At 30.7% G+C, this 13,532-nt stretch overlaps 2 protein-coding genes across 2 annotated transcripts in view; both read left to right on the forward strand.

Moving 5' to 3' along the window:
* The window catches only part of LOC129216951 (diacylglycerol kinase theta-like), an 84,997-nt gene extending 82,339 nt beyond the window's left edge, over positions 1–2,658 (forward strand). Inside the window, exon 21 of the mRNA XM_054851172.1 lies at positions 1,805–2,658. Within this exon, the coding sequence (XP_054707147.1) occupies positions 1,805–1,921 (117 nt within the window). The 3' untranslated portion in view covers positions 1,922–2,658. The remainder of the gene's footprint in view (positions 1–1,804) is intronic.
* A 3,207-nt stretch (positions 2,659–5,865) lies between these two features.
* The window catches only part of LOC129235169 (diacylglycerol kinase theta-like), a 28,918-nt gene continuing 21,251 nt past the window's right edge, over positions 5,866–13,532 (forward strand). Inside the window, exon 1 of the mRNA XM_054868858.1 lies at positions 5,866–5,907. Within this exon, the coding sequence (XP_054724833.1) occupies positions 5,866–5,907 (42 nt within the window). The remainder of the gene's footprint in view (positions 5,908–13,532) is intronic.

Below are 13,532 nucleotides of genomic sequence, written 5' to 3' on the forward strand. Positions count from 1 at the left end.
GCACGAACCAGGCGTCTGCTTCGGAGCCCCAGATGCAGCAATGTTCGCTGAATAGTAGTTTGGGAGACACTTTTGGTAGCCTCTTGGTTCATTTTGGTGGTCAGTTGCTCAACGGTAGCCCGCCTTTCTGCCCGAACGCATCTCCGCAACCGTCGTTCGCCTCTGTCATCTATGGCCCGTGGTGCACCACATTTGCCATGTCGCTGATTTTGGACAGTTTCATTTTGCCATGCAGGGTACACTTTTACCACGGCGGCACGCGAACAGTTCACAAACTCAGCCGTTTCGGAAATGCTTCCACCCTTGGCCCGAAAGCCAATGATCATGCTTTTTTGGAGGTCGGATAAATCGCTTTGTTTCTGCATTATGCCAACGATTGAAATGTTTTCCGAAGCCCTCACACACCCTTTATATACGCTCAACTGCACTGTGCTGCCACCTGCCTTCTGTGATTGGTTATTTAACTCTGACGTGGAAAGTACGTGGTGGTCACATTAATGTGACTGGACTGTGTATTTAGCCTACCTGATAGCACAAGATGTCATCACAATGTTACAGGAATGTCACTGTCCTGACACAGTAACAATGAATCAAAATGATCACAGTAACAAAGCAACAGATTTGTGACATTACACACATTGTGATCTAGTCACACTGTGACACATTTACATCATGTTTCATGTGATTTCACTGCCAGGATGCTACAACAATTGATTTGAGAACAGCCATTTCAAACCTTTTGCATATCTCACAGCTAGGTCATTTTGTGATGTTGCTGTGGATTGACATTCGACTTGTTGCGACTTGTTGATGACTTTATAAGGTCATTTCACAACTGTGTGTAAGTTTCACGCTAGGATCCCATTTTAGTCACAGCTATTAGGGTTTATGCAATACATCAACAACATTTATTACAGGTCCAACATATTTGATGTATACATTTAGCTCTAAAAAAAGAGAGTTGATTTGAGGCTTCGATTTTAACAATGTTTGGTTAACAGTCCCTTAGGGATATAATCTCAACTCCTTCTACTGAAAAGTTGCTTTTTGGTGTAGGAACATGTGATCCTTTACAGGGCCTGATTATTAAATAGGCCAACTAGGCCTTGGTCCAGGGCCCCCCGCTCTTTAGGGGCCCCCAAATGGCTAAAATTGCTTTTGCTAATGGTTTAAATTGCTTTGCCTAACGGAAAAAACGGTAATGTTTGATTACAGGGGGCCACGGAGAAAGGTTTGGCCTAGGGATGCTCGACATCTTAATCAGGTCCTGATCCTTTAATAGCAAGAAAAACAACGTAAAACTATAGTTAGAAATGAGGTCAAAAACACATGAGGCTATGAGAAGCAAGGGGATGTTAGTGCCAAAATTTAAAAAAAAAAAATGGATGTAATCAGTACAAATGGTAGAGGAACCCTCTTCTCTGTTTTGAGGCAAGAGATAATACTAGTAGCTCTGGTAGGTGCTGCTATATAGCAGGATTTAGAAAAACTTTTCAATCAAAGTCTACCAAGGGCCAAAACTTTAAACGCGTTTTAGTCAAAACTTGAAAATGTCCACTGACATCTCTTTGCTTCTCACTGCCTCATGTGTCTCTATGAAAGGTCGTCTCTTTATAAAGATTTTTTTTGGGGAGAGGTTTCACTGTATACAGGACGGTACTAAAAGTGGAACATGATCTATATGGTTCTCCAAAACAGAACTATGGGAGTTTAAAGTTACACTTGCAAAGAAAACACCCACTGCATATAATTGTCTTGGACCTTGTGTATATTTGACACTTAATGTTTTGTTCTTTCATCAAAGGCCACCATGTTAAAGAAGAGCAAAGGGAAAATGAAGAGAAGGAACACAGAACCTAGTATGGTGGTATCACCAATGGAAATAAGTCAAGATGTGCCAAGTAGTTCAGGACCTTTTTAAGGATTTATATGCAACACGAAATATTGAAACAAACTTAAATAAATTACTGAGATAGACTAAAACAAAACAAAGCAAACACTATTGCTTCGGTGTCTAAGGCACACCTTTTCTCTTAAGGTTATTAATGATTGGAAGTTGTTACATGGATTGCAGAAGTGCTAGTGGGGCCTAAAAATTGGAACAATTAAAATGCTGTTTGCATAAATTATTTTCTGATGCGGTTCGAACGAATCTGTTATATGAGGACTCAATAGATAAGCATATCAAAAGTATTTTCGAAAATGTCAATATTATTTTGAAAAATGAATTGAATATTACTATCTGAACAAGTGCTGGTTTTGACAAAAATAGGTTCTTTGTGGCATGAATGCTATGAAGTAGATTTTTGTTGATTTTTGTACAGATAATAATCCACTTGCATAAGTATTTTTTGTTGAAAATTACTTAAAGAATGAAATGTATTTCCTTATTAATTTTACACTTGCTATTCTAAATAACGCAATTATTATTTTCATACAAATGTATGTAACAAACAATAATGATTGATAAATTGCTCAGAATGATTTAATATATCTTCAACTTTACCAAATCCTCAAAAAATTTTATCTATTATATTTTATGCAAATGTGGTTTTTCATATACTAGTACAAATGTACTTAAAAAATGGAATCTTTGTTGATCCTCTGAAAGCTTGTGGTGACCAACCTAGGCTGAAAACTTCTGTTCCCTATATTTTAATAGTCAAAAAAAAAAAAAAAAAAAAAATAAATAAATAAATAAATAAATAAATAAATAAAATAAAATAAATAAATAAAAATAAATAAATAAAATAAAATAAATAAATAAAAATAAATAAATAAATAAATAAAAAACTTCTTTTAGTATGAAAATCGTAGTGATTTTATATTAACTGATGCAGATTTAATTCAACAGTTAACAATCATTTAAAGGGTTAAATTTTTGAGAAATAAAAAAGTTCCTTGGCATAAAATAGACTGAATTGCTTTATATTGTATCATCTTACAATGTTAGAATGTATGCACTCAGCTGTGTTAGAAAACATTCCAAATAAATAAAAAAATTTCATTATTTAAATACATATAATTATGCTGTCATGGGTGCCTATATGCAAAATTGTAAGGGGGGGGGGCTCAGATATTTCAACCATGGTTTAGGAGGATGTTTTCCCCATGGAAACCGATTTTTGGACAGATTAGAGTCATTAAAATTTGACAATTTTAATAACTTATTCATTAATGGCTGGAGAAGAAATGCTTTTTACATTTTTGCAAAGAAAAAAATACTAAAAACAAGGAAGTTCCAATTTAATTTTAAAGGGGGGGGGGCTCAAGCCCCGCTTTGCCCCCCTATATGGGCACCCTTGTATGCTGTCATAGTATTATGAAAAATATTCTTCATAAAGATGACACAGCATGCACTTCTATAAAATTTTAAGAGGCTCATAACACAGTAGGATGCTGACTCGGATATTGTTGCACAATTAGGTGCAGCTAACTACCTAAAGAACGGGCTCAATCAAATTATATTTTTTGGAATGATTCAAATATCTTTAAATTATTCACAAAAATGCGAAGAAAACTTCACAGCAAATTTTATAACTTAATTCATTTGCACTTTTTTTCTGAAAACAAAAACTTTTATGTTGCCATTTCGAAAAAACAAACACAAAACTATATGCAGACTAAGTATATTACAGTTTAGTCATGTGGCAAGAAAAGATCTGAAGAAACCATAAATTAATAAAATATAAAAATACTGTAATTACAATAAAAAACTTACTGCACTATAATATGAATTATTTTAAGTCTGGATTATAGAAATCCGAGACATTCAGTTTTGATATGGCTTTAATTCCTCAGATTTCATTCTGAAGGAAGAAATATATACATATTTTAATTTCATTTAATTAATTAATGCACCAAAACATGTGCTTTTTTGCTTTTCAAAGTGCTTTTTTGCACATTTACTGGTTATATTTTTTTAGACTATTAAAGACAAATACAACGTCACATCAATATAAAAATAAAAGGTGTAAAAAACATTTCAGAAAGCACGTACTGTTTCACAAATTAAGTATCTTATGTGAGCAATTTTCCCGCTAGAGTTAATACTTGGTGAAAGTGGGTTGGTCACTGCTAGGCTAAATGACATTCACACAATTATCTTTTTATAGTACATGAACAATTCAATCCGACTTTATCTATGACAATTTTTAGTGCAGAAGCTCCATAAGCAGTTTGTTGCAGTGTTGGTTGAAAGGGAAAAAATGAAAGCCCAACTGTTAATATTAAAAGTGTTTTAGTCATTGGTGCATCAGTGTTCTAGTCGTTCGTGAACATTATCACTAACTGACACTTAGTTATTGTGTACAATATCCACTGCATGCTGAGTCACAGGTAAACACGTTTGTAAACAAGAATGAAGTTTTTACAGAAATTTTCTTTACTTTTGAACAAAATAATACTTTCACATTGGAGTGCTAATTTGCAAGATTCAAATGGTGAAATTTCTACACATTTTAAAGCAATAAGCACAATAACACATGAAGTTCAAGTTCTCTAGATGATTCAAAGTAGTAATTATTATTTCTAATGAATATTTATCTGGATTTTAAATTATTCTATCACGGGTCAATGAAAGTAAATAGTGTAGTGAAATATATTTTTCTAAAATGCGAAAATTATAAAGAAATAAATATCCCAAGGTATGGCCAAGAACTGAACCTTTTAATTTGTGGTAACTATTCGATCAAAATGTATATTTCATTTGTTGCATTCAGTACATTTTGCCTTTCTTTCTAACAATAAAAAAGTTACTAGAATGTAATATAATTGTAAAATCTCAATAGTTTGTAATAGTTGCACCTATCTAAGAACACACTGCAGGATTCTTTGAAATTTACTATTATTTCATGCACAAAATAATCAGTATTGCCACTATATCGCAGCTTTTAGCTCATTTATAAAATTTAGTTAGCTTACATATATAAACCACACTTTACTTTGCCAAAAAAAAAAAAAAAAAAGACGAATGGTGTGAACGTTTTGTGGCCAAAAGATGCAGAGTGCATCACTGTGCCATGACATCAAATAAGGAACTTTACTTACCTAAATGCAGAAATTACGAGTATCATAAGATTTGAAATGATTTTTATATATTTTTTTTACATCTGCACTAATCTTTTCAAACCATGCTAATATCATTAATTACAAAAAAGAGAGAATTCATTAAAATATTTTTTTTGACAATCAGGAAAAATTTAAAACAATGTTTCTTCTAAAATTTTGTAGGCTCAGTCAAAAAAGTTGCAGCATTTTCTTTTGATTTGAAAAATGGCAAATTATGAAAAATAGGAAGACGAGTGTCCCATCTCTTTCTGATACAACTTTGCCATGCAGCTACAAGTGGATCCTTTTTTCGTTTAAAAAATATCTCGATATTGGAATAAGAAAAATTACTCATCTGCTCTCATAATAGCAGTTCTGATATAGAAAGGTTTTAAAGAATATTTTTGCTTTTGGACTTTATCGTGAAACTCATACAAAAAGTTTCACTACAACAAAACCAACAATATCCTGGAGGCGTAGAGGGCACGGAAACAACTTGGAATCATACAATTGCAGGGTCAAAAACAGCTTCTTCATGCAGTAGAGGGCATTCTGCAGGGGTACAAAAGACAAGCTTTTCCTTTCGATACTAATTGCACTGAAATGACTTTCCTTGATATAAAATCAGTGCTGTTGAAGTACAAAAATGCGAAATTACTGCATTCGCATATTATTTTCCAACCAGGAACTATTTTTTCAGTGCCGACAAAGTCTTGAGATTACAACGGCAAGCAACAGCCACCAAAGAAGCATGCTTAATTCATTAAATTGAAGTTTATTTTATTACTTTTGTAGCGCTTAGCAGAAGGACTAAGAATGTATTTTGTCAATATTTTTCGATGCATTCAGAATCCAAAGGTAAAACTTACGTACTCTTAACCCTTAACGATCGGATAATTTTCAAGAAAACGGTCATGAAAGTGTTTCTTTTCTTTTTAAGAAAATTACATAAAAATAAGTGTATGAACAACTTGGCATTCAATTTTTAATTTTCAATAGTTTTTAGATAGAATTTTTGAAAAAAATAAAAATTTTATGAAAAATCAACAAGCAGCCCAAGAAAGCAGCGAAAATTTAAGAAATACGTCTTTTAAACATTAAAAAAGAATTTTATTAATCTTCTGTGTAATATAAGTAAAAATAAGTAAAGTTTTCTTGTGTGGTAAATTTCAAAGCTTGAGATACAGAGGCCAACGTCACAATCTGGTAAGTTAGTACCAAAATTCCTTCCTGCATCTCTGCAATTACATTTAAAATCCACAATTACGTTTTAAATTGACTGGTGCTGCTATCTAGTGTATAAAAAGAGAAATAAAATGTACTCCGGGCAAAAGAAATGAACTGATTTTAATTGTTTCGTTGCGTTAATATTGCACACACCAGCACGGCAATATCACAGGCGCGAGAAATGAAGATTGAAACCCCAGCCCGGCATATTCACAGGAGCGAGAGGGAGGGGGTTAAACTTCTGTTTAACACCGTATAGAACATGAAGTAGCTATTTCCGTCTCTACAAGCTATGAGGTTCTGAGGAGTCTGTGCCCTTAATGCCTGCAAGTTTGTCAGTTTGGTAGTGAAGCATACTGCATACAAAGAGACAAATGAACTATTTCTCATGAGAATTATTTTCGTTTTTAAAAAACTTAAAGAATATTCAAAAATATCTCGAGTATAAACTCAAAGAAGGAAAGAATATCCCGCTGTAAAGATGATGGAAGTTACCTGTGGCTCATGCTGTAGGCATCTTGTGGTGGGTTGCAGGTATGGACTCACAGAACAAATAATTTTGAATTTCCAATAGATTGATAATTTACTGCAATAGTAGTTCAATGTTTGTAAATGGATGGTTCTTTGTATATGTATCCCATGTATATTTCTTGTAAATAATTTAGGCTAGCAGCACAATATTTGTAACATAGAAACTGTTAATATAGTGCCACATTGAAGATAAGAAAATGGCTTGTAAACATTAGATTTATTTCTATAAAGTTCAGCAAATCATGGATTGTTTGGATCCAAAGTTGCTGTAAGTATTAAGAGAAAGTGTAGATATCTTTATTGCCTAGAACTTCACTGTCTAGAGAGAAATTTTAACATAGAAAGCATAAGCTAATTGAAAAAAAAAAAAAAAAAAAATATTTTCTCCTGGATGATGAAGTGAAAAGTATGATTTAAAATCGCCAACATATATTTGATAGAAACTAAATCATTCGGAGTTATCTATTAGAGATGGGTAGATATTAAATTTCAAGGTTTCAAACCAAACGGAAAGGCTAAAATGCAATTTCTATTATGAAAAGAAAAAGTTATTAAATAAGACATTTTACAGCACCGTTTTTAGAGGTCTGGGTGAAAAACAGTATTACAAAAAATGCTTCAAAAAGGATAAATCATTTAGAGTGGCGTCGCTACAACAGGGTTCATACTCATTTTTAAAAGTAAAAATTAAGGACTTTTCAAGGACGCTCAAAAAATTTTAAGCACTCATCGGGGAATTGATTAGGTAACTTTAGGTACACCATTTAAAAGTTTTCTGGGTGGGGGTGGGAGGGAGGCAAAGTACATGATACATATTATATATACACATGTACAAATGTATCATTGCTTCTAAAAAGCAGGGAGAGGTTCAAAAATTTCGTCATAACACTAATGCAGGTGTTTCTGAAAATTGTATGAATTTCATGTTCACATAGGACATAAAAACTTTTTTATATTCCTTTTTGTGTTTGTAGGTGAGAGTGACACCAAAGCACCGCCCCCCGGGGGTCACTAAAGTTAGGTATGCCACTGCGTTTACATTAATATGTATTTGCAGAATCAAATGAAATAAGTGGTATTACAAGTAGGATAAAACAGTTGAATTAAATGACTTTAGAAAAAGACCTTTACTAAATTATTTAACATTTATCACATTAAAGACTACAAGTTTCACCGTAGAGTATAGATATGTTTTATAAGTTATTAAATGGCCACACAAATAACATGTGTGACAAGTTTATGTGAGAATGATCCCGTAAATTTTGAGTTAACTAATGGGACAATACTCAACTTCGAAATCTTTGAATAATTATCGAAAAAAGGAATTTTGAATAAAAGTTGGAGTAGGACAGTATGAATGCAATGTTTTCAAAATAAATTAATGGGTATTTTTTAAAACAATTATTACTATTTTTTGCTAATCTTAAAAATTCTGAGGTTGAAAACAAGGAAAAAAGGGAATTTCTTAATTATTTGTAATCTATAAATTATAAAATAAATTTTAAACTTAAGGGACACATATGTTCCACGGTTTTTAAAGGGTTGAATGCTAAAAAGATGCAAAAACTTAAAAAAAACACTTAAGTTTCTTTCAGCCAAACTTTTCAAAATTTCTGCAATTTTTGCTGCCATGCCAACAAGTTTAATATTTTTGAGAATTAGATTAAAAAAAAAAAAAAAAAAAAAAAAACTTTTAAAAATAAAAATAGGAAACCAAAACGGATATGTTCCATTTTATTATGAACATGTTCCAGAAAGTCAAATACTAATTTCAAGGATTTTTTATTACAACTCAACAGTAATTTCAGACTACTATGTAGAATTAATATTCTTGTAAGTTCTATTTTTCTCTCCTGTGTTTTAATTTTTCTTTTCCACGATAAAACTGAAATAATTTAACATGTAACAATCTCACTTGAAATTTATAACAATAGGAAACTATTGAATTTTAAAGAGCATTGGACATCAAATTAATGTTGTAGTTATAATGAGATAGGAACCTAATGGACAACAAATATCTAAAATAAATCAAATAGCAAATAAATAAATATTTTTAAACAACTCAATTTTAAAATAACCTAAAAATGTAAGCACTATGTACAAAATATAAAATCACAAAATTTCATTTTTACAAATACTTGAATAAGATGATAGTTCTGCACCTTAAATATTAAAGTTTTAATTTATAATGCATATGAATCAGGGATTTCACTGTTTAATATGACAAACTAACATTTCTGAAATACTTTAACAAGATCATTTGAAAACAAGTTTTGTTTTCAATTTGTGGGAAAACTCTCTTGAAACTTAATTTTCTCCCATCTCTAATACTAATCAAAAATTATTTACTATATTTAGATACTACAATTGCTTGAAATTCAGGATTAATTTGTAAACAAATTTTAAATTAAAATGTACCTAAATGTTCACTGTTATTATGAAGTAGATCAGTAGATTATGAGCATGGCTTAGTTCTTATGGGGCAAAATTCTTACCTAAATGGAATACATATTGATAATTCATTACATAAAATTGATTTTTTAGGTATTTTTTCATAAATTCTCTTAACATAAATATCTTTGATAAAAATTTGTTAAATTTTACTTTTTGATTTGATATTATTTGCCTTAAAAATTAAAGGTATGATATGAAAAGCTTTAAAATGGCCATTGTGATAAAATAAAATACTGATATGTAATGCATATAAACAGAAAGAAAAATAAAATGAGTTTGGCAAATACGAATCATTTAAAAGAAGTTTCAGCATTCATGCTTTTGTAAATACTTAGTCTACTTTCCAAATGAAACATCAAATTAAAATTTTAAAATCAAAACTTGAAATTTAGAAAATTCTAATTTTTTAAAATGTAAATTTTATAAATGTTAAAATATTTTTTGTTAAGTGGTTTTATAGACTGAAAAAAATGTAACTATACTGTGAGTGTATATTGTCTTAGGCAAAATATTAAAAATAAAAGTTGTAAAAGCAATGAACAAAATACACATTTCATAAAAATGCTCCAGTATTGTAACAAATTGGTGGAAAAGAAAGAAAGAATTAGGAGCACCACATGAGAAGTCAATAGAGAAATTTAATGTTGTTGATGTTTTGAAAATGAAGACGCAAGGTGTTTTATTTTCATTTAAATATAAGAACCATATTTATTTATAAAGCAATGTAAAATAAAATATATATATATATATGTTTGTATATTGAAACTGTTGTGAAATTTAAATGCATTTTATAATGGCATTTTCAGTAATTGTTATATTAACTAAATTGTACTGTTGATTAATGGAACTATATTTCATAATTTTGCACTTACATTATATCAAATCACCCATTTAATTGTATATTAGATTTTGATTACACAGAACTTAAGTAGATACTGAAAGCAAAAATAATGCAGGAAAAGCACAAATAAGAATTGCGTATAAAAGCAGACAGTTGTTCTTAAAGAGCTCTTTTGGTTATCTGAGTTCAACTCTGAAGTAGCAGAGATTTTACGTCTTTGAAAACAGCTGCTTGCTTTTACACAATACTTTTACCTATAAATTACTCAAGTTACTTTTGCCTTTTATTTAATTATTGCACAAATTTTTATTATTTTAATTTAAACTATATACATTTTCACCTCAGTTTAAAGTAACCAAAATATTTTGGGCTATTAAATCATTGGTCATTTATAATTAAAAGAATAAAATAAAAACTTTTTGGAAACGTTCAGAAATGCTGATAAAACTATGTGTAACTTGATTTTTCAAACAACTTTTTAATTAAATGCAATATGTTCAGTAATTAGACAAACATATGACTGATATCTCTGAAATCAGTTAAAATGTTAAATCAACAGGGGGGGGGAAAAGTAAACTACAAGCATATTTCTTTGTTTCACAGTTCAAGAATTGAATGTATGAAAGATCTACATATTTGTTTTGAAATTAATCAATTATTGAAACTAAATATTAAAACAAACAATTCACCACTAATCACACATAACACAAACAGCTCAAAATGAATAAATTTTCACAAAAAATATATATTTTACTTCTCTATATGCACTTACGCACACATTTTAAAACTCCTTTTTAAATCAGGAAACCCCTTTGTGATTGTTACCTGCAATCCTGCCACAGTTAAAAGGCAGCTGCAAATGTTATGTGTCTTAAAGTTCAAGAATTCACCTCATTGTAGAGCAAGTGGTGTGCAAACTGACACAAAAGTATGAAAATAAATAAATGAAAAAAATAATTAGAAGCATAAGGTTTCACGACTGATAAAGATCTCAAATGACAACAAAATGTATACATATGTTCTTTTAAATTAAAGGAAAAAAAACTTCCAAAAGGTTGCAACGTGAAAAAATTTAGACAAATTTAGTAATACATTAAAAAGTAAAGATTACAGAAAAACCTTAAAGAAAAGAACACGGGAAACAATTTAGAAATTTCTAACGTACAACAAACAACACAACTTCTATTTATTCCTCTGATAGTTTGCTAGACCCCCTCCCCCTTCTTGCTATAAAAAAATGGCCGTATCCATAACAGGATGTTATTACAAACTGCACTGTAATTACTATATTTTTCAAAATCAATACGCACTCAAGTATAAAAGAGCTTTCAGCATAAATTCTTATCATGATGGATTTAACTTTTTTGGCAAGCAGCAAAAGCAGCATCGCTTGCCATTTACAACAGCTTCCTTGTATCTGTGAAGAGCATCTTCATAATGCAAAACCATGCAACATGTTTTTATATTTCTCGTCTCAATAAGACATCTACTTTCATTGTTTACACTCTCACGCTTTGCAGTTGTTTTAAAGAAAAAGACCATTTAAAGCAACCATTCTCCTAGAACTAAAATGTAACATAATTTACATCAATAAGCTACGGGGTTAGTTTAAAGAAAAAAACAATGTAAAATAACTTTCTCATAGCTTAAAATTATGTTTGATTACTTTTTTGCTTATGTAAGAAACTGGTCAAAACACCTTAAAGGTTTTACTATGTTACAAATATTTTCATTCTTCTTGATGTTTAGACAATATATGGCACATTCTTTTAAGAGTAAGACATTTCTAACCGTGATATATTCATAAGACCAATTGAGGCAGTGAGATGCAAAGGGATGCAAGTGAACTATTTTAAGTTTCGAGTAAAACGCGTTTAAAGATCAGATCCTAGGTAGGCTTTCATTGAAGTTTTTTTTCTAAATCATGCTGTACAGCAGCACCTACCAGGGCTACTTGTACAATCTCTTGCCCCAAGACAGAGGAGAGGTTCACCAACCATTTGTACTGGTTATCTCAAAATTTTTAATTTTGCCACGTGCATCCCTTTGCTTCTCACTACCTCAATTGAAATATATATATGACAAAAATAAAGAAAAAACCTGAGGGATGAATATAAAAAACAAGTTAAATAATAAGAAATGAAGAAAAGCCTGTGAAATAAACATCATAAAAAATTGAGTTAAATAATAATAAAATGCACTAAAATAAAGTAACCCATGTAATCATTTAAAGTTTAATTATAATCTACTAAAAAATAATGAAAACTACATTACAGCAGAATTATTGATTTCTGTGTAAGCAGAAGTCTGGGCACAAACATATTTTTAAAAAAAATACATAGCTTACAAGAACCATTTTTTCTGATTATCACCAATTCTATGTTAAAAAATCTTAGTATGATAACAATAGTCAAAAAATACTTAAGCACATAACATCGGCTTTGATTGTTTTTTTTTTCTTTCTAAAGTCATTGAAAAAATTAACTTGTTATTTAAGGCTACATAACAATTTCAGATATAAAATACAAACTGAATGAGAATTTCCTAAAAAGTATTGTAGTAAAGGAAACCTTTAAAAACCATTAATTGTTTTCAAAGCCAAATCCCTGACTCAAGTAACACAGAAATCAAAATATTAGCTTTGTTTTTGCAAGATACAATGAACTGCAATAGTTGAAATAAGCAAAATTTGAAAGCATTAATGGTAAGAATAAAGCAGCGCAAAAGTACGATTCCGGCCACTAACAGTTTGCACATCACAAGGCTTAGTGTATTGCTCACTTTATCATAAAAAAAGTGTTTAAAAAAAGAGCCAAATGTGTAACAATCAATTTTGTTGGCTTTTTGTGTTTTAAACTCTATCAATGTGAAGTTTCCAGAATTTTTTCATTTCGATTTTGGAAGCATGCATTCTATTCAGCTAAACATTTTTAACTGTTATTCATTTAGAAGTATTCTCAATGAGATTTTTTGCATGCCCAGAACTTAGGCAAGTTCCTGAAACAATTCATAATGAGCTGAGAGTTTATGTTGGACAGTATGTATTGGATACAAACTGCGTGGTTATATTATAGTGATAATGAATTTCATGTTTGGAAAAATGGTTTTAATATTAATAAAGAGTGTTGAAAAACTGGCTTTTTTCATTTTTTATAAGTCATTTAAGTTTTTTAAATTCCAGTTAGTCAAGTACAGTGCAACCTCGCTTATCCAGACTAAATGGGACTAAAGGCAATCGGGGGAATCAAAAACTCGAGTAATCCGGTTATTATGAAACATTTGAGTGATCCGGGTATAAGCAAAACAAATCTTTAAATCAGGGGTGCCCACATGGCGCGGACTACACATTTCAAATTTTAGGGGAGGGGGGATTAATTTTGTAGAGTTTTAGTTCTCATATTGGGGGGTTTTGTTCTTGGGGGAAAATGTC

The sequence above is a fragment of the Uloborus diversus genome, chromosome 2 (assembly GCF_026930045.1).
Source record: "Uloborus diversus isolate 005 chromosome 2, Udiv.v.3.1, whole genome shotgun sequence".
In the NCBI taxonomy this organism is placed as follows: Eukaryota; Metazoa; Arthropoda; class Arachnida; order Araneae; family Uloboridae; genus Uloborus; species Uloborus diversus.